The following is a 20,686-nucleotide window of genomic DNA, read 5'->3' as shown; positions in this document are numbered from 1 at the left end:
GTAGTGGCACACTCACGGCTAACTGCAGCATTGACCTTCTAGGCTCAAGCAATCCTCCCACCTCAGCCTCCTGAGTAGCTGGGACTACAGGCGTGTGCCACCATGCCCAGCTGATTTTTGTATTTTTTGTAGAGACAGGGTTTCATCATGTTGCCCTGGCTGGTCTCGAACTCCTAGGCTCAAGCAACCCACCCACCTTGGCCTCCCAAATTGTTGGGATAACAGGTGTGAGCCACTGCATCCGGCCAAAGCTCTGATCACTTTAAACAGGTTTTCTACCTACATGAATGAGTGGTGGGATATGTGAAAGTTGTTCAGAACACAGAGATTCTTTATGCAGAACAGTGCCAGGCATTGCAGGACATAGAACATCAATGGCCCCTACCCACAATATGCCAGTAGCATCCCCAATTTTGGAGATAACCCAAAACACCTTCATAAATTTTCAAGACCCCTCCATTGAGACAAACCGCCACTGTAGTGGTCCCAGCAACCAACTCTGTGTCCCGGTATATAAAATGGGATCAGTAATAGCTGTTCCATCCCCTCAGAGAGTTCTGTGAGAATGAGAATCATGGATATACAAGTCCTTTGAAAACCATAGAATACTGTAGAGAGGTGAGGTTGAGGTACTCTGTGTAGGATGTAAACTTACATCTTAATTTCCACACCATTTCCCTACACAGCATCTGATGAGACTCCTTGCAACCCAGTTCCTGAGAGCTATCTTATCCGGCTGCCCCATGATTGCTTTCAGAATGCCACCAACTCTTTCTACTATGACGTGGGACGCTGCCCTGTTAAGACCTGTGCAGGGCAGCAGGATAATGGGATCAGGTGCCGTGATGCTGTGCAGAACTGCTGTGGCATCTCCAAGACAGAGGAGAGGGAGATCCAGTGCAGTGGCTACACGCTACCCACCAAGGTGGCCAAGGAATGCAGCTGCCAGCGGTGTACGGAAACTCGGAGCATCGTGCGGGGCCGTGTCAGTGCTGCTGACAATGGGGAGCCCATGCGCTTTGGCCATGTGTACATGGGGAACAGCCGTGTAAGCATGACTGGCTACAAGGGCACTTTCACCCTCCATGTCCCCCAGGACACTGAGAGGCTGGTGCTCACATTTGTGGACAGGCTGCAGAAGTTTGTCAACACCACCAAAGTGCTACCTTTCAACAAGAAGGGGAGTGCCGTGTTCCATGAAATCAAGATGCTTCGTCGGAAAGAGCCCATCACTTTGGAAGCCATGGAGACCAACATCATCCCCCTGGGGGAAGTGGTTGGTGAAGACCCCATGGCTGAACTGGAGATTCCATCCAGGAGTTTCTACAGGCAGAATGGGGAGCCCTACATAGGAAAAGTGAAGGCCAGTGTGACCTTCCTGGATCCCCGGAATATTTCCACAGCCACAGCTGCCCAGAGTGACCTGAACTTCATCAATGACGAAGGAGACACTTTCCCCCTTCGGACGTATGGCATGTTCTCTGTGGACTTCAGAGATGAGGTCACCTCAGAGCCACTTAATGCTGGCAAAGTGAAGGTCCACCTTGACTCAACCCAGGTCAAGATGCCAGAGCACATATCCACAGTGAAACTCTGGTCACTCAATCCAGACACAGGGCTGTGGGAGGAGGAAGGTGATTTCAAATTTGAAAATCAAAGGAGGAACAAAAGAGAAGACAGAACCTTCCTGGTGGGCAACCTGGAGATTCGTGAGAGGAGGCTCTTTAACCTGGATGTTCCTGAAAGCAGGCGGTGCTTTGTTAAGGTGAGGGCCTACCGGAGTGAGAGGTTCTTGCCTAGTGAGCAGATCCAGGGGGTTGTGATCTCCGTGATTAACCTGGAGCCTAGAACTGGCTTCTTGTCCAACCCTAGGGCCTGGGGCCGCTTTGACAGTGTCATCACAGGCCCCAATGGGGCCTGTGTGCCTGCCTTCTGTGATGACCAGTCCCCTGATGCCTACTCTGCCTATGTCTTGGCAAGCCTGGCTGGGGAGGAACTGCAAGCAGTGGAGTCTTCTCCTAAATTCAACCCAAATGCAATTGGCGTCCCTCAGCCCTATCTCAACAAGCTCAACTACCGTCGGACGGACCATGAGGATCCACGGGTTAAAAAGACAGCTTTCCAGATTAGCATGGCCAAGCCAAGGCCCAACTCAGCTGAGGAGAGCAATGGGCCCATCTATGCCTTTGAGAACCTCCGGGCATGTGAAGAGGCACCACCCAGTGCAGCCCACTTCCGGTTCTACCAGATTGAGGGGGATCGATATGACTACAACACAGTCCCCTTCAACGAAGATGACCCTATGAGCTGGACTGAAGACTATCTGGCATGGTGGCCAAAGCCGATGGAATTCAGGGCCTGCTATATCAAGGTGAAGATTGTGGGGCCACTGGAAGTGAATGTGCGATCCCGCAACATGGGGGGCACTCATCGGCGGACAGTGGGGAAGCTGTATGGAATCCGAGATGTGAGGAGCACTCGGGACAGGGACCAGCCCAATGTCTCAGCTGCCTGTCTGGAGTTCAAGTGCAGTGGGATGCTCTATGATCAGGACCGTGTGGACCGCACCCTGGTGAAGGTCATCCCCCAGGGCAGCTGCCGTCGAGCCAGTGTGAACCCCATGCTGCATGAGTACCTGGTCAACCACTTGCCACTTGCAGTCAACAATGACACCAGTGAGTACACCATGCTGGCACCCTTGGACCCACTGGGCCACAACTATGGCATCTACACTGTCACTGACCAGGACCCTCGCACGGCCAAGGAGATCGCACTCGGCCGGTGCTTTGATGGCACATCCGATGGCTCCTCCAGAATCATGAAGAGCAATGTGGGAGTAGCCCTCACCTTCAACTGTGTAGAGAGGCAAGTAGGCCGCCAGAGTGCCTTCCAGTACCTCCAAAGCACCCCAGCCCAGTCCCCTGCTGCAGGCACTGTCCAAGGAAGAGTGCCCTCAAGGAGGCAGCAGCGAGCGAGCAGGGGTGGCCAGCGCCAGAGTGGAGTGGTGGCCTCTCTGAGATTTCCTAGAGTTGCTCAACAGCCCCTGATCAACTAAGTTTTGTGGTACTTCACCCTCTTCTGCCCTCATTTCATGTGACAGCCATTGTGAGACTGATGCACAAACTGTCACTTGGTTAATTTAAGCACTTCTGTTTTCGTGAATTTGCTTGTTTGTTTCTTCATGCCTTTACTTACTTTGTCCCATGCTACTGATTGGCACGTGGCCCCCACAATGGCACAATAAAGCCCCTTTGTGAAACTGTTCTTTAAATGAAACACAAGAAATTGGCCACTGGTAAAACTCTGCAGCTTCAACTGTACTTCATTTAATGCCATTAATGCAAATATACTTCCTCTTCTTTTTGCATGGTTTTGCCCACCTCTGCAATAGTGATAATCTGATGCTGAAGATCAAATAACCAATATAAAGCATACTTCTTGGCCTTGCTCCACAGGACATAGGCAAGCCTTGATCATAGTTCATACATATAAATGGTGGTGAAATAAAGAAATAAAACACAATACTTTTACTTGAAATGTAAATAACTTATTTATTTCTTTGCTAAATTTGGAATTCTAGTGCACATTCAAAGTTAAGCTATTAAATATAGGGTAATCATAGTTCCTCTACCAAGTCTGGAAAGAACATCTCCTGGTATCCACAATTACACCAGGTTGCTCACTGTATTTGTACATTTCCCTTTGCATTCGCTCTTGTTCTTGCTAGAAACCCAGTGTAGCCCAGGGCAGATGTCAATAAATGCATACTCTGTATTTCGATTCTGAGGCCACTGTCCTGTCTTAACTATTAAAGTGAGCCAGCTGCTCAGAGGAGTACAGGGGACTCTGGAAAGCAGTCACAGGTGGTGTAAGTCCTCGCCCCCTAAGTTACAGGGCAGGGCAACATAGGCACACACTCCAGCAGTCAAATTTGTTCTCATGGATCACATTTTCCGTTTGCAGAAAAGAGCAGATTCCTGGAGTTGTGAGCATGTTCTGGGCTCCTGAGCAAGACTAAAAACACGTCCCGATTTTTTTCTTTCCTTCTTTCCAATACTTTGGAGCTTATACAATGGCTTGGCCCAGGGTCTGACAAGCTGGCCAAGTGGTCCTTTGGCTCTCCCAACAGCCTGTTGCCTTCTCCAGCTGGGCTGGCCGGCCTCACTCAGAAATGGGCTTTTACTTTTTTCTTTATGCTCTTCTAAAGATGTTCAACTTTTCCAGACACCAGATCTCTGTTGGTTGTTACAGACCCTGTCCCTGGAGCAAAACAATTGGTCCAAACGGGCAGAGTTTTGGTTTTGGAAAAGGTATTTGGTTTAAAATAGTAAATCAGAGGCCCATAGGTGGTGCCAGAGCAGTCTCAGCGGCATTACAGTCAGGGTAGTGGGGTTTGGGGTTGGATAGGATGCACTCACTGCCCCTATCCCAACCCCTCCAGAATCTGTCAGGCAAGAGTCCAAAGGGTTTGGGAGAAGAGAGGACACTGTTTACAATCAGGACAAAAAGCTTTCCCTGATGCCCTGGCCAGCCTAGTGCAGCTCCTTTACCCATCTCTGGCCTGGGCTGGATTTGTACTCTTGGATCACCATCTGCCCGGCTCCTGGGAATTTGGTTTGTAAGCAGTTAGAAATTTCTCTAGCTGAGCACATCACAATAACCATAGAAAAAGCAAGCATCTGCAGGAGTGAGGACTAGTGGTCTTGTGATTGCAACTTGACCCACTTCCAGACTCCACATCTGTCCCACTGCTCCCAGGAAGCAGCTCTCACTGACTGCTTGGGGAGGCTTGACTGCCCCTGTTGTGAGTGCACAGCTATCTGCAGCACCATCGCCCCAGCCACTTCAGGAGCCAGAGTGCCTGCTGCTTCAACCTGACCACCAGTTCCCTTCAAACTCACGGGGGGAGAGGGAGGGCCGGGGGGGGGGGTGGGTTGCTGGGGAAGGTGGGCTGACTGGTTCCCCACTCTAGGGCACTTTCCTTGCTGTTCTCAATTGAGGGCCTGAATAAATGGACTCCAGCACACAGCATCTGATGCCTGACTTTTTCCTTCACTCGCCAAACATTTATTGAGTGCCAAACCATGTATGCAAGTAGACAAGCTTTTATGAGATAGTACAAAATATACTACATGTCATGGCATCAGACTTTGAGGAAGTAGTGGTCAAAGAAGTCTTCTTAGAAAAAGTGACATCTAATTTGAGGTCTGAATGATAGCTAGGAGGTGGCCTGCTAATGGTGTGGCTGTCAGGAACGAGAGGCACAAGCAGAAACAGATGTGCAAAACCAGGGACTGCAGGCTGGGTGGGGCTTGCAGGCAGATACCTCTCTTTCAGACAAGGAAACACTTTTTTTTTTTTTTGAGACGCAGTTTTGCTCTTTCGCCTAGGCTGGAGTGCAGTGGTGCGATCTTGGCTCACTGCAACCTCTGCCCCCGGGGTTCCAGCGATTCTCCTGCCTCAGCCTCCCGAGTAGCTGGGATTACAGGTGCACACCTCCATGCCCAGCTAATTTTTGTATTTTTAGTAGAGACAGGGTTTCACCATGTTGGCCAGGCTGGTCTTGAACCCCTGACCTCAGGTGATCCACCCACCTCAGCCTCCCAAAGTGCTGGGATTACAGGTGTGAACCACCGCCAGGCCTAGCCAGCATTCTTGAGTTGAACTCATGATACTTAATTCCTAAGAGTCTTGCCTCCAAAATCAAATGTGCTCCTTGCTAGCTGCGTAACTTTCCCCTGGACCTCAATTTACTCACCTATAAATGAAGGATTTCTAAAGCCCTTTTCACGATTTTCAGTGAGGCTAATAGCACCATTCCCAGGATGCTTTCAGTTCATTAAACCACTGCTGATTTGTCGATTGTTCCCCTGTGGAGACTGCACACTGGATGGACAAAATGCTCATCTCAGGAAAGCCCTAGCGTTTCAGTCTCAGCCTTCTGATCACCCAGTTACTGAGTGCGAATTCTGTGAAGGTGGGTACCATATGGCATGGAGGAGGGGAACAGGCAGGTAGATGGGCAGATCAGGTTGTTTCTGCTTACAAACAAGGGAGTTTTCAAACAATGTTCTCTCAAGTTCAAAGAGTTCTAGCAGTTGACATGATAAGAGAAAAATGTCACCAAGATGTTGGGACAAGAACAGAGTCTGGAAGGATTGAGAGGACTTAAGCAAAATTAGAGGTAGATGGGGTTTCAGGTAAAGGTGTTGGCTAGAGCCAAAGAATAGAGGTGGGACTGTGCACTGGCAGTCTTTTGATTACAAGTAACAGGGGTGCCAGGTAACCTCAGGAAGGACTGGAACCAAGAACTGCAGAGCCATCAGAATCCAGGTAATCACTCTTTCTGGTTTCAATTAACTTGTCTTCTCTCATGCTCGGTGGCTTTGGCTCTCTCAATTTCTAATTCAATCTTGGGTTACATGCTCTGTTTTTCTTTTTCTTTTCTTTCTTTCTTTTTTTTTTTTTTGAGACAGAGTCTCGCTTTGTTGTCCAGGCTGGAATGCAGTGGCGCCATCTCGGCTCACTGCAAGCTCCGCCTCCCGGGTCCACGCCATTCTCCTGCCTCAACCTCCCGAGTAGCTGGGACTACAGGCGCCCGCCACCACGCCCGGCTAACTTTTTTTGTGTGTATTTTTAGTAGAGGCGGAGTTTCACCGTGTTAGCCAGGATGGTCTCGATCTCCTGACCTCGTGATCCACTCGCCGCGGCCTCCCAAAGTGCTGGGATTACAGGCGTGAGCCACTGCGTCTGGCCTACAATGCTCTGTTTTTCAGACTGTCTCTCTGACTTTATTTCTGTTTTTTTTGTTTGTTTGTTTGTTTTTGTTTTTTGAGACGGAGCTGTGCTCTTGTTGCCCAGACCGGAGTGCAATGGCGCGATCTCGGCTCACTGCAACCTCCGCCCCCCGGGTTCAAGCAATACTCCTGCCTCAGCCTCCTGAGTAGCCGAGATTAAAGGCGCCCGCCACCATGCCAGGCTATTTTTGTTTTGTTTTGTTTTTTGTTTTTTTGATACAGAGTCTCTCTCTGTTGCCCAGGCTGGAGTGCAGTCGTGCGATCTCGGCTCACTGCATCCTCCACCTCCCACGTTCAACCGATTCTCCTGCCTCACCCTCCCGAGTAGCTGGGATTACAGGCGGGTGCCACCACGCCTGGCTAATTTTTTGTATTTTTAGTAGAGACAGGGTTTCACCGTGTTAGCCAGGATGGTCTCTATCTCCTGACCTCGTGATCCGTCCGCCTCGGCCTCCCAAAGTGCTGGGATTACAGGCGTGAGCCACCGCACCCGGCCAATTTCTCTCTCTTCTTAGCCCCTGTCTCTGTTCAGTCTACCTTGCAGTCTCTCCCTCTCACTGTGTGGTCTTTCCTCTCTGCAGGAACCCTTGGTTCTGCTTGCAGATATGCTTTCTCTGTTCCTCTGGGCTCACAGAAGAAGGTGGCCACCCTATTTACATCTCAAGTCAATGAATAGCCCTGTCTTGAAGACCGAATTTGATTGGCCCAGCTTGAATTGGGGCTCCACCTCTAGTCCAATCAACCGTGGCCATGGCAGGGGTGGGAAATACAGGGCAATCCTGCTATCCAATCAAATTCCCTGGAGAGAGAATCTGGTTGGCCCAGCTGCAGTTTGCCTCTAGTCCAGTCAACTGTGTCCATGGTGGGGGTGTGGCATATAAAGGGCAGTCCTAAGGCCTTGGGTGGTCGCTCTCACCTACAATTCCAGCACTTTGGGAGGCGGAGGCTAGCAGATCACCTGAGGTCAGGAGTTCAAGACCAGCCTGGCCAACATGGCTAAAAATACAAAAATTGGCCAGGCGCTGTGGCTCACGCCTGTAATCCCAGCACTTTGGGGGGCCGAGGAGGGTGGATCACCAGGTCAGGAGATCGAGACCATCCTGGCTAACACGGTGAAACCCCGTCTCTATTAAAAATACAAAAAACTAGCCAGGCATGGTGGCAGACGCCTGTAGTCCCAGCTACTCAGGAGGCTGAGACAGGAGAATGGCGTGAACCCAGGAGGCGGAGGTTGCAGTGAGGCAAGATTGTGCCACTGCACTCCAGCCTGGGCGACAGAGCAAGACTCCGTCTCAAAAAAAAAAAAAAAAGGCTTTGCTGGCTGGGTGTGGCGGTTCATGCCTGTAATCCTAGCACTTTAGGAGGCTGAGGCAGGTAGATCACTTGAGCCCAGGAGTTCCAGACCATCCTGGGCAACAAGGTGAAACCCTATCTCTTAAAAAATACAAAAATTAGCCAGGCATGGTAGCACACACCTGTAGTCCCAGCTACTCGGGAGGTTGAGATGGGAGGAGCACTTGAGCCTGGGAGGTAGAGGCTGCAGTGAGCTGTGATTATGCTACTGTATTCCAGTCTGGGCAACAGAGTGAGACCCTGTCCCCTCATCAAAAAAAAAGAATTTGCTGTATCCCACACTGCTAGAAATGGAAGAGATTGAAAATTTTGTAGATTTAACAAGGTGATGTTTCATTTCTGTAGCACAATAGGAAATTGAGTTGTTTTACAGAAGCAGTTTTCCAGAAAATTCAAACTTTTCCTCTTTATTTAAGACTTTTTTTTTTTTTTTTTTGAGACAGCGTTTTTGTTCCCCAGGCTGGAGTGCAATGGCACTATCACAGCTCACTGCAGCCTTGATCTCCCAGGTTCAAGCAATCCTCCCACCTTGGCCTCCCAAGGAGCTAGGACTACAGGCATGAGCCACCACACCAGGCTAAATTTTATTTTTTGTAGAGACTGAGTCTCACTGTTTTGCCCAGGCTGTTTTCAAACTCCTGGATTCAAGCGATCCTTCTGCCCTGGCCCCTCAAAGTGCTAGGATTACAAAAATGAGCTACTGCACCAGGCCTCCAAAACTTTTTAACTTTTGATTGTTTTGGGGTAGAAATATAAAAGTATTTAGTCTACTTTTATAAAAACAGAAATAACATAATTCAATCTTTTCTTGATGTATTATGAATACCATTATTGTGGAAGTATAATACTAATAAAATAGCAACCAGGGCTGATATGATATATAAAAAATTTTATCTAATCCCAAATGATGCCAGACTATATACCCTTCTTGTTGAGTTCACACATCTGTTTTTGTGTTTCCTTTTTTGTCAGGCTATTAGACAACACTTTGGCTGTGGTTCTAGCACCTATTCCCCCTTTCTAATTTACTGACTCATGCAATGGGGATCCATATGATCAAATTAGTATTTAAAATGAGCAGAGAGACTTACAGAATGAAATTCTGAAAGCCTAGGTATGAGTAAAGTACATGAACTTTGATATGCCAACTTTGTAATATCTACTTTGATGGCTCAGAAGCCTTTTCTCTTCATAACCTTGTTATTGATTAATTTACCCATGAGTACTACTTTACATACATAGCCAGTGGATGCTTCTGTATATTTAACAATTGCTTACAGGTAATACATGATTATAATTGGTTGTTTTTTTTGTTTGTTTGGTTGTTTGTTTTTGAGACGGAGTCTTGCTCTGTCACCCAGGCTGGAGTGCAGTGGCACAATCTCGGCTCACTGCAAGCTCCGCCTCCCAGGTTCATGCCATTCTCCTGCCTCAGCCTCCAGAGTGGCTGGGACTACAGGCGCCTGACACCATGACTGGCTAATTTTTTGTATTTTTAGTAGAGACGGGTTTCACCGTGTTAGCCAGGATGGTCTCGATCTCCTGACCTTGTGATCCACCCGCCTCGGCCTCCCAAAGTGCTGGGATTACAGGCATGAGCCACCGTGCCTGGCCCTAGCCAGTGGGTGGTTATAATTGTTAATCACTTTTATTATCTAATATTATGGTTAATGCACATGAATTGGAAATTGGAAATTGGAAAGGACTTATAAGCCAAGAGTTCATATTCTCTCTTTCATCTCTTTTTAAGTGTTTCATTTGAAATCAAGCAAGTTCCTCACAATGCTAAAGTACTGTGAATAGGGTAAGATCCTCAACTAGCTGACTAAGAAGCATGACCGAAAAAGTAATTTTTTATTTTATTTTTTTATTTATTTTGTATGCAACTCATTGTTTATTTATATTTTTTGATTTTTTTATTTAAAGGAATTTTTAAAGGCATAAAGGGAAAGCCATAATTCACAACATTGCACAGGAAAATATCTTTATTACTTAGTAAGCACCTACTCACTATAGCAAGTGCCAAGGGATCATTTATTCCTCACATTAATTCTAGGAGGTCAAGAGCACCCCAATTTATAGTTGAAAAACAGGCTTATGGAATTAACTTACTTACCAGAGGTCACATGGCTGTTAAGGAACTCAGCTGGGATTCACACACCAGTCCTTCTACTCCTGACATCTGTGCTCTTTAGTAAATACAAACAAGAATTCCCTAGCACTCTCTTCAAGATTTGATACACTGAAAGTTCCACTGGATTAATTTTAAGAATGCCCCCAAAGGATTCAGAGGGAAGGGTGGTAAGTTAGCACCATCTGCTGACCATCTCCCTGAACATCAGGATGAGGAACAAGAGGCAGTCTAATTGAGGACAAGGGGGATCTCATGCTATCTAAGGTTACCTCCAGCCCCCAAGGGCAGGCCCAGGAAAATGATGAGCGCCTCGCTGTAGTCCTCTTGGTCACCCTACAATACCAAGGTTGGGCAGTGACTCCCTGAGGAAGAAAGTAGTAGCAGTTGGAAGGAGCCTAAAAGAGACCTTGAGAAAAAAAGGCCCAGACTTCTATCAGCACAGTGGAAACATATCATTTCTGCAAATAAATCTTACCATCTCCTGATTCTAGCATCCAGCAATAAAAACAGATTCCTGAGCCCTCCTCCAGACTATTTTGTCAAAATCTTTAGGAGAGGGGCCTAATGTATTTTAACAAACAACCAAAGTAATTCTTTTTTTTTTTTTTGAGCCAGTCTCACTTTGCTGCCCAGGCTGGAGTGCAGTGGCATGATCTCGGCTCACTGCAACCTCCGCTTCCCAGGTTCAAGCGATTTTCCTGCCTCAGCTTCCTGAGTAGCTGGGACTACAGGCACACATTACTGTGCCCAGCTAATTTTTGTATTTTTAGAGATGGGGTTCACCAGGTTGGCCAGGCTGGTCTTGAACTCCTGAGCTCGTGATCCGCCAGCCTCAGCCTCCAAAGTGCTGGGACTACAGGCCTGAGCCACCGCGCCCGGCTACAACCAAAGTAATTCTTAAGAAAAGGAAAGATGGTGGGTCACTTCCTTAATAGGAGGGCAGATTTTTATTCCTTGATGTGAGATGTTCCTGGGTAGGGGGTAGAGATTCTGCAGACCCCTAAAATCTCATCAGCTTTTGGAATAAGATATAGAGAAGTAATGGAAACCCATATGGTGATTTGGATTTAAGTCTTGGTTCTGCTGTGACCTTGGGCAAGTCACTTAAACTCTCTGTGTCTTGATTTTCTCAGCTTCAAAACTGGAATGCTGATAATAACAATATATCATTTGGTTGTTGTAATAATCAAATGAGAAAGTGGATGTGAAAACCCTTTGTAAGTTATAAAGTTCAATACGATGTGTTAATATTATCTTGAGTTCGCACCACCTACAGATGCAGGTCCTTATCTTTTAAAATATTGAGTTCCTCAATATTTATATTTATATCCTTCCAGGGATAATCAATGTCTGCTGATATGAAGGAGCAGGGTTTGGCCATGAAAAAAAAAGTCTTTATTCAGAGGATACAAAGATTCCCAAAAGAATGATGACTCTCTGAGAAGATGTCCCAGAATTTCTGGTGGAGGAGAGGAGAAGCGAGATTTTTGTTGTTGTTGTTGAGATGGAGACTTGCTTTGTCACCCAGGCTGGAGTGCATTGTCACGATCTCAGCTCACTGCAACCTCTGCCTCCCAGGTTCAAGCGATTCTCCTGCCTTAGCCTCCCGAGTAGCTGGGATCACAGGCATGTGCCACCACACCCGGCTAATTTTTGTATTTTTAGTAGAGACAGGGTTTCACCATGTTGGCCAGGCCGGTCTGGAACTCCTGACCTCAGGTGATCCACCTGCCTTGGCCTCCCAAAGTGCTGGGATTACAGGCGTGAGAAACCGCGCCGGGCCGAGAAGTGAGATTTTTATGTTTATCGAAAAGAGTCTTGGGTTAAAAAAGAAAAGCTTGAGAAATACAGTTTTAAAGCCAGAAGACTCCAGCTCTATTCTCTCTGTTTTTCACTTGTTATGTGACCCTGGTCAAGTCTCTGCCTTTTCAATAGGCCTGTTTCCTCATCTAAAAAAATCAGGGCTAATATTGAGTGAGTTAAGACTCATGGACTCTAATTTGTTAAAATATTTCTTGTAGCAACTCATAATGCTGGGAGGTAAAATCAAGTATAAAAGAAAAAGAGGGCCGGCATGGTGGCTCACACCTGTAATCCCAACACTTTGGGAGGCCAAGGCAGGCGGATCATGAGGTCAATAGATCAAAACCATCCTGGCCAACATGGTGAAACCCCGTCTCTACTAAAAATACAAAAACTAGCTGGGCGTGGTGGTGTGCGCCTGTAGTCCCAGCTACTCAGGAGGCTGAGGTAGGAGAATCGCTTGAACCGAGGAGCCAGAGGTTACAGTGAGCCAGGATCGCACCACTGCACTCCAGCCTGGCCACAGAGTGAGACTCCATCTCACAAAAAAAAAAAAAAAAAAAAAAGACAAAAGAAAAAGTTTTACATAAAATGAAGACATAAAAAGTTATGTGCCTGACTGGGTGCAATGGCTCATGCCTGTAATCCCAGCACTTTGGGAGGCTGAGGCAGGCGGATCACTTGAGGTCAGGGGTTTGAAACTAGCACGGCCAACATAGTGAAACTCTGCCTCTACTAAAAATACAAAAATTAACCGGGCATGGTGGCACATGCCTGTAATCCCAGCTACTCAGGAGGCTGAGGCAGGAGAATCACTTGAACCCAGGAGGCAGAGGTTGCAGTGAGCTGAGATGGTGCCACTGCACTTCAGCCTGGGTGACAGATGGAGACTCTGTCTCAAAAAAAAGTTATGTGCCTTCAGCTATGTAGTTCGCAAAAAGTAAATAACTCAAGGAGTTAACTCCTCCAGTGTAAACTATTTGAGCTGGAAAACTGCACTTGACTTTCTTTTTAAAGCGTCATTAATCTGTCAGAAAACAGCTGAAAGTAGGTGTGATGTGGAAGGGCTGATGTGACCACAAGTATTTGCCATCACTTTCCTGGTGAAGGATCCATTTTCTCACAGGGATAATCTCAGATGGCTCTGGGTTTTGTTTTGTTTTGTTTTGTTTTGTTTTCAGACGGAGTCTCGCTCTGTCGCCCAGGCTGGAGTGCAATGGCATGATATCGGCTCACTGCAACCTTCGCCTCCTGGGTTCAAGCAATTCTCCCACCTCAGCCTCCTGAGTAGCTGGGATTACAGGAGTACGCCACCACACCTACCTAATTTTTGTATTTTTAGTAGAGATGGGGTTTCACCATGTGGGTTAGGCTGGTCGCAAACTCCTGACCTCGTGATCCACCTGCCTCAGCCTCCCAAAGTGCTGGGATTACAGGTGTGAGCCACCACGCCCAGCCGGCTCTGTGCTTTTGAATTCATAACTTGAGAGGATGGCCTGATAGGAACCTGACCAGAGGTTATCTATGCAGTGCCAAGTGAGAGAGAAGCCCAGTGAGCCTCTGGAGACCCAGTACTCTTTGCTCAGACCCCAAGTTCTGCTCCATCTCATGGCTACTCTGCCACACACCATGCAGCAAGGACACTCTTCCAACCTGTGAAATTCAGGTCAGAGAACATACACTTGTAAAACAGAACATGCTCCTCTGCCAAACAACCAAGTGGTTCCTAAAGAATGATCTTTAACATCTGAACCATTTCTAACATGGATCTTATTTTATTTAAACTTGACCCCCACCTATGCTCAAATACCACTTGGGAAGTCTTGATTATCCCTGTGGTACAAGTTCTCTGGTCTAAATACCACTACAAGACTTATAACATCAAAGAGCCTACCACAAAGTTAGTGTCCCAGTCCATGCTTATTGGGTGCTGATCCCAATAGTCTATCGGTAAATTCTGACCTACAGAGCATAGTTTTAGAGGAATGCATTGAAACTACCAAATTTCTGCGGCCTGTGTGATAAAACCATCACCAGCCTCATACCAAAGCTACATGACCTTTGTTCACATTGCTGAGAAAAAGTTAAAGTTGTGTACAACTCCCTCTGTTTTGTACTTTCTAGGGCAAAGTCTATACTCTGCTAATCAGGCAACCTCTGGGAATTCCTTTTGGGAACCCAAAAAGTTGGATTAATCATTGTTTACGTTTGTAGAACTTATGTGTATTAACACTCACCTCTTTGTCCATTGTAATTTGCTTGCTTATGTGTTGAATTTTATTTTATTTTATTTATTTTTTTGAGACAGTCTTACTCTGTCACCCAGGCTGGAGTACAGTGGTGTGGTCTCAGCTCACTGCAACCTCTGCCTTCCAGGTTCAAGCAATTCTCCTGCTTCAGCCTCCGGAGTAGTTGGGATTGCAGGCACGCACCACCACGCTCTAATAATTTTTGTATTTTTAGTAGAGATGGGGTTTCACCATGTTGGCCAGGCTGGTCTCGAACTCCTGACCTCAGATTACTCCCCACCTCAGCCTCTGAAAGTGCTGGGATTACAGGCGTGAGCCACCACACCCGGCCATGTGCTGTATTTCATGAAGACACCATCCCATGATTCTGCTAAGCAAACGTATTGCTGGAAGATAAGTACTTAATCAAGTATTTACTGAATTTCTGCTATGGATTCTGCCCGTGTGTGGTGTGTGTGTGTGTGTGTGTGTGTGTGTGTGTATATATATACACATATATATATACACATATATATATACACATATATATATATACACATATATATATATACACATATATATACACATATATATATATACACACATATATATATATATATATATTTTTTTTTTTGAGACAGAGTCTCCCTCTGTCGCCCAGGCTGGAGTACAGTGGCGCAGTCTCGGATCATTGCAACCTCTGCCTCCCAGGTTCAAGTGATTCTCCTGCCTCGGCCTCCCGAGTAGCTGGGATTACCGGCATCCGCCGCCATGCCCAGCTAATTTTTGTATTTTTAGTAGAGGCAGGGTTTCATCATGTTGTCCAGGCTGGTCTCAAACTCCTGACCTCAAGTGATCTACCCCTCGGCCTCCCAAAGTGCTGCGATTACAGGCGTGAGCCACTGCGCCCGGCCCCAAGTATATAATTAAGTGCCTGTGTCAAAGAGCTCATAGTCCAATTGGGAATACAAGGCTAAACACACATCAACCTGTAAATAAAATTAAATACTCAGTGATTCTGGAAATAATATAAGGATATGCTACACAACAATATAAGGATATTCTCATGTCATCATACTACCAGTATATTTTACTTACTTACTGTCTTATCTTTCTCCACTAGAATGGAAGCTCCACGAGAGGAGGAAAATTTAAAAAAATTCAGCGCTATTTCCCCAGTGTCTGGCATGTAACTAGTGGTTAATAAATATTTGTTGACTGAATGAATGTGAAGTCAATTCCCTAGAATAGACAGGGAAAAGGAAGTCTTACTGGAGTGGTTCCCCTAGCCTGAGCCTTGATTTAGCAACACTCTTACTCAGCTTGCTTACAGCAATCTATAGGTTTTGGCGAACAATCTCTTCTTTATTTTTATAATGAGAAGAAAATGTGACACAATTGAAAAATAAGGTGGGAGTGGGATGAAAAGAATTTAAATTGGGTGTTAGAGGACCTCAGTTCATTTATAAAAGGAAAGGTTTGTCCTTGACTCAATGAATTTCATACATTGTCTTAATGCAGAACTATTTTCAAACAAAACCCCAGTAATGAAATAGTTCAAGGCAGAGCTGCTGTGGTTGATTTTGGGGTGGCATGGCGGGTTGGCAGGGAAGGTCCATCTACTGGGTTCCTTCACCTCTACTACAAAGCTATAGCTTTTGAGAAATTCTGGGAACATAGTTTGAAACACTGGATTGAGGGAACATTGGAGACTCTCCTCTCTCAAAATTCTATTAATGGACTCAGGGGAGGAAGGCCAAGGTCTTGGTGAGGGAAGACGTGGGCTCTCTTCTGGTCTCTGCCACTTTATGCTGAGGGAGTACCAGGAGTCACCTCTCCAAAGAGAGAGAAAAATTGTGCCCTGGGCCAAGGCCAATGGCCCTTCTCACAGCTAGACACAGGGAGCTAGAAGCCATATTTCTCTGGACTGGATGGAGATTGAGGAGGGCTCACTGACTTGTGTGACCTGGTCTTGCCTCTCCCTTTGCTGCCTCCCCATCCGCACCCCCAAAGCTCAGAAATAAAGGTACCTAAGCTCACTTGGCAATTTCTCTGGGGTTCAGAGTTAATCAGAATCTCATACACAACGTAAATACTCAGTCTGGCACTAACCCAGATGAGACAAGGGCGTGACTCACTTGTCACCATTCTCCATCTTGTGCAGCTGGTCCATCTGTTTAGCTGTGCAGAAGCAAGCCCTGCAAGAGGGCTCAAACAAAGCCTAACAGAAAAGGGTTTAATGAAGGGAGTATTTACTAGGGTGTGATCAGGTTTAAGAAAACCAGCCGGGCGTGGTGACTCACGCCTGTAATCCCAGCACTTTGGGAGGGCGAGGCGAGAGGATCACTTGAGCCCAGGAGTTTGAGACCAGCCTGGGCAACATAGGGAGACCTCATCTTTACTAAATTAAAAAAAAGAAAGAAAGAAAGAAAAGAAAACCCTCAAGACTTTAAAGCACCCACGGACTAGCAACAGCTAGAAGCTTTATCACCACGAGGCCTGAAAGAACAAGGAGACGGAGCTGTTACCAACTAACAGTTGCTGCTCAGGGAACTAACTGACAATACCAACTCCATGTTACAAGTGATGAAACTAAGGAGAATGAGAAGATAAGGAACACAGGATGTGGAATCTCGGGGGAAGAAATTTAGTGAATCTGAAGCATCTAGTGCCTACCAAGGCACTTTAGAGACTTCCCCCCTGGAGGGTTAAGCCACCAGCCTCACCTTGACCTTCCCTGCCGCCCACTAAAAGTGACCAGAAGAAGAGCTCGACTATGACGACTCGGGACTACAAGTCCCGGCATGCATCTCTCCGCGTCTATCGCAAAACCTTTCAACTTTAGGATAAAAGGGCTTTTGGCAACCTTGAGCGTCGGGACCTGTAGTCGCCCCAGTTGGGGCTAGACGCTTGCCGTAGGGAACTCATTGGCGCCCAGGGCACCACCCCCTCGCCTTCGCCTCACGTAGCTTCACCAGCTCGTAAACACGGCGCGTGCCTACGCCCTCCGCCCCCTCCCCGGGCCTAGGGCGCAGGCGCGCGCAAGCTCCCCGGGCCCGGTAGGCTGGGGGTGGGGGGAGAAGGAGAAGGAGGGGAAGGGAGGGGGGGTTGGGTGTCTACTGTGGTGAATAGACGGCTGTGGGGCAGAGAAGCGTGAAGGCCTGGCTGCCGGGCAGGTGAACTCTCCACGGGGTCTAGGGCCCGCGAAAGGGTTCGGAACCGAGTCAGCGCGCCTTGCGGGCAGGATTCACGCCGCTGTGACCCGGAGGTCCTCAAGGGGCGAAGCCCCGGCCTAGGCCTCGCGGAGATGCCCAGCTGCGGTGCTTGTACTTGCGGCGCGGCGGCCGTCCGGCTCATCACCTCCTCACTCGCCTCCGCGCAGAGAGGTAACGAAATAGTGCCACTCCTGAGCCCTCAGCCTGTCGCGGGGGGGTGGACTGGCCAATGGTTGGGGGCCCCGGGGAGGGCACGAGGCCTGCTGCACCCGGGGAGTGTGAGGGAATGCGCGGCGCTTCGCCCGGCACCCACCACTTTCCCCGTGGAATGGGGCTCTGCCAACCTCTGGAGCAGCCGTTGCTCAAATTGGAAGTAAACTCCTTCCCACGCGCCTGCCTGCACGCTTTCAGGCCTGCTGACTTTGGGGCCGGAATGCGGCCACTTTGTAGAAACCCTGAAAGGCACAAAATGCTCCTGTTATTAAAAAATGTCTCCAGATCCCACTCAGCCCTGCCGGGGACCGCCGCCTGCCATGGCTGCGGCTCTTCTTCCGCAGCCTGACCGGGATCCCCCTCGGGCCCGTTGGGGGCTCCAGGAGGGGCTCGGCTGAGGATCTGTCCCTACTAGGGTCCCCCAGGACTCGGGGCACCCAGATGGCCGTCCCGGACGCAAGCCGCGCGATACCCGAGATGTTACTGTCACTGTGCGGCCCTGACACTGGGACATAAACAAGGTTCACAATACTTCCCGGCGTCAGGCAAGCCCCGGGGCCCGCAGGACAGCGGCGGGAGAGATGGGGAGAAGTCCCGCAGGAGTTGGTTCGGAAGTACTTGGGTGTTTCAGCAGTCCTTTGCTGGCTTTCCCAACTTGACCGGGAGGTAGTTTCCTAAGAGTGGGGCATGTTGTTTACCTTTTCTTTCTGTTTATCTGAAGCTGTGAAAGAATGGCGCCCCAGCCAAGAGAGTCTGGAAAATAAACTTTTTTTCTCTTCCTCAAATCTGTGGATGTCAGACCACGAGGCTAGATCCTGTTATAATGACTGACTTCTAGACAAATTCGTTTTATTTTGGCTTATCGGTTTATGACCCTTGGATGGATTTTTTAAAAGGCCCCTTTTATCTAACTTCTAAGCCAATTATAAAATCCTTATTGTTTACTAAATATATCTTCCAGTTTCTTTACTACAGAAGGAAGGATTGAATGAGGTAATGTGGGCAGAAGCATTTTGTAAAATGATATATAAATGTAAGGGAGTAAATTTAATCCTAAATCGATGTTAAGCCTCAACCAGTAGATGTCCCGATTCCAGGAATTCGATTTGCAAACACTTTAAAGTGACATATTTTAATCCATTTATCTGATATATATTAATATTTGTCAAGGGTCCACTGTGTGTCAGGCCTTCTTTTAGTGCTGGAGGTAGAATGGTGAATAAGTCCTCACCCTCATGTTTAAATTTAGTGGAGTAGACAAAGAATAATAGTTTCCAGTGGGTGGATGAAGTATGTGTGTGTTCCCTTTGGTCAGGGACGGCTTCTTTGAAAGTGTTACTGATCTCTTGTAGCCAAGAGTCCGTGAACATTTTTGAATCATAGGAGATAGGCAGTTATTTTTTTTTCTTTTCAAAACGACTGTTTTCTTTCTTTTTCTTTTCTTTTCTCCTTCCTTCCTTCCTTTCCTTCCTTCCTGTCTTTCTTTCCTTTCTGTCTTTCTTTCCATCTACTATCTGTCTTTCTGTCTTATTTTCTTTCTTTCTTTCTTTTTTTTTTGAGACAGAGTCTCGCTCTGTCGCTCAGGCTGGAGTGCAGTGGCCAGATCTCAGTTTACTGCAAACTCCGCCTCCTGGGTTCACGCCATTCTCCTGCCTCAGCCTCCCGAGTAGCTGGGACTGCAGGCGCCCGCCACCACGCCTGGCTAATTTTTGTATTTTTAGTAGAGACGGGGTTTCACCGTGTTAGCCAGGATGGTCTCGATCTCCTGATCTTGTGATCCGTCCGCCTCGGCCTCCCAAAGTGCTGGGATTACAGGCGTGAGCCACCGCGCCTGGCCTCTTTTTGTGTGTCTTTCTTGATGGAATCTGCTAAGTTGCCCAGGCTGGAGTGCAGTAGCGCGATCTCGGCTCACTGCAACCTCCGTCTCCTGGGTTCAAGCAATTCTTCTGCCTCAGCCTCCTGAGTAAGCTGGGATTACAGGCGCGCGCCACCACGCCCCACTAATTTTTATATTTTTAGTAGAGACGGGATTTTGCCATGTTCGTCAGGCTGGACTCCAACTCCTGGACCCCAGGAGATCACCCGCCTTGGCTTCCCAAAGTGCTGGGATTACAGGCGTGACCACCGCACCCTGACTAGTATTTCTTTTTAAAAACAGTTGTTCTGAAATTTAGAAAGCTTTGTCTGTATGATAAAGTTTTGTAAATAGTGAAACTTAAATTGTTTTTTCTGGTTGCTGCCAGGTAATCTGGTGAAATATACTTTACAGAAACACTTCTCTTTTTTGGCTTTCAGAGCTTCTTCACCTGGGGTTTACAGGCCTCCAAAGGGTCCTTGAATAGAATTCAGAGATTCTGTGAACTTTATTTTCACTAAGCTTTAACTGAAACACAACGTTTCCTTGGCGTATGAATGTAGGCAACACATCCACAGTAGTCTTAGAAGTGTCTGTGGATTTGTCATCAATCAAAATCAGAAATATTTTCATATCACATTATAGTTGCTGATATTTCAGAATATTGTCCATACTTTTTGCTACTTTGAAATCATAGTAATTATTTAAAAAGCTGTTAGATCTTATTTAATTTTGCTTGTTAATAAAGAGGCATATTTTTAAAATTTTTTGATAACTACTTCATTATAATTTGTTTCCTTTGTTATGTATTTTATTTTATACGTTTAAAAATATTATTCTGAGAAGATCTATTCAGAGGCTTCACCAGACTGCTTAAGGGGTTCATGGCACAAAAAGTGTTAGAAATCCCAATTAGTTTGCTACAGAGCTTTATCATTTTTATGAGGATTTTATGATTGGTGAATGGTCATTTTGATTGATTGCATCTGTCACTCTCCCTCAATTACTTTTTCTTTTTCTTTCTTTCTTTCTTTTTTTTTTTTTTTTTTTGAGATGGAGACTCTGTTGCTTAAGCTGGAGTGCAGTGG

At 47.0% G+C, this 20,686-nt stretch overlaps 2 protein-coding genes across 2 annotated transcripts in view; both read left to right on the top strand.

Moving 5' to 3' along the window:
* The window catches only part of CILP (cartilage intermediate layer protein), a 51,005-nt gene extending 47,468 nt beyond the window's left edge, over positions 1-3,537 (top strand). The window contains exon 11 of the mRNA XM_003827966.5: positions 687-3,537. Coding sequence (XP_003828014.1) covers positions 687-3,055 — 2,369 coding nt within the window. The 3' untranslated portion in view covers positions 3,056-3,537. The remainder of the gene's footprint in view (positions 1-686) is intronic.
* Positions 3,538-17,079: 13,542 nt separating this feature from the next.
* Positions 17,080-20,686, top strand: part of CLPX (caseinolytic mitochondrial matrix peptidase chaperone subunit X) — a 38,788-nt gene continuing 35,181 nt past the window's right edge. The window contains exon 1 of the mRNA XM_003827965.7: positions 17,080-17,701. Coding sequence (XP_003828013.1) covers positions 17,623-17,701 — 79 coding nt within the window. The 5' untranslated portion in view covers positions 17,080-17,622. The remainder of the gene's footprint in view (positions 17,702-20,686) is intronic.

Source organism: Pan paniscus, chromosome 16 (assembly GCF_029289425.2).
Source record: "Pan paniscus chromosome 16, NHGRI_mPanPan1-v2.0_pri, whole genome shotgun sequence".
Classification (NCBI taxonomy): Eukaryota; Metazoa; Chordata; class Mammalia; order Primates; family Hominidae; genus Pan; species Pan paniscus.
This window is presented reverse-complemented; position numbering and strand designations above follow the sequence as displayed.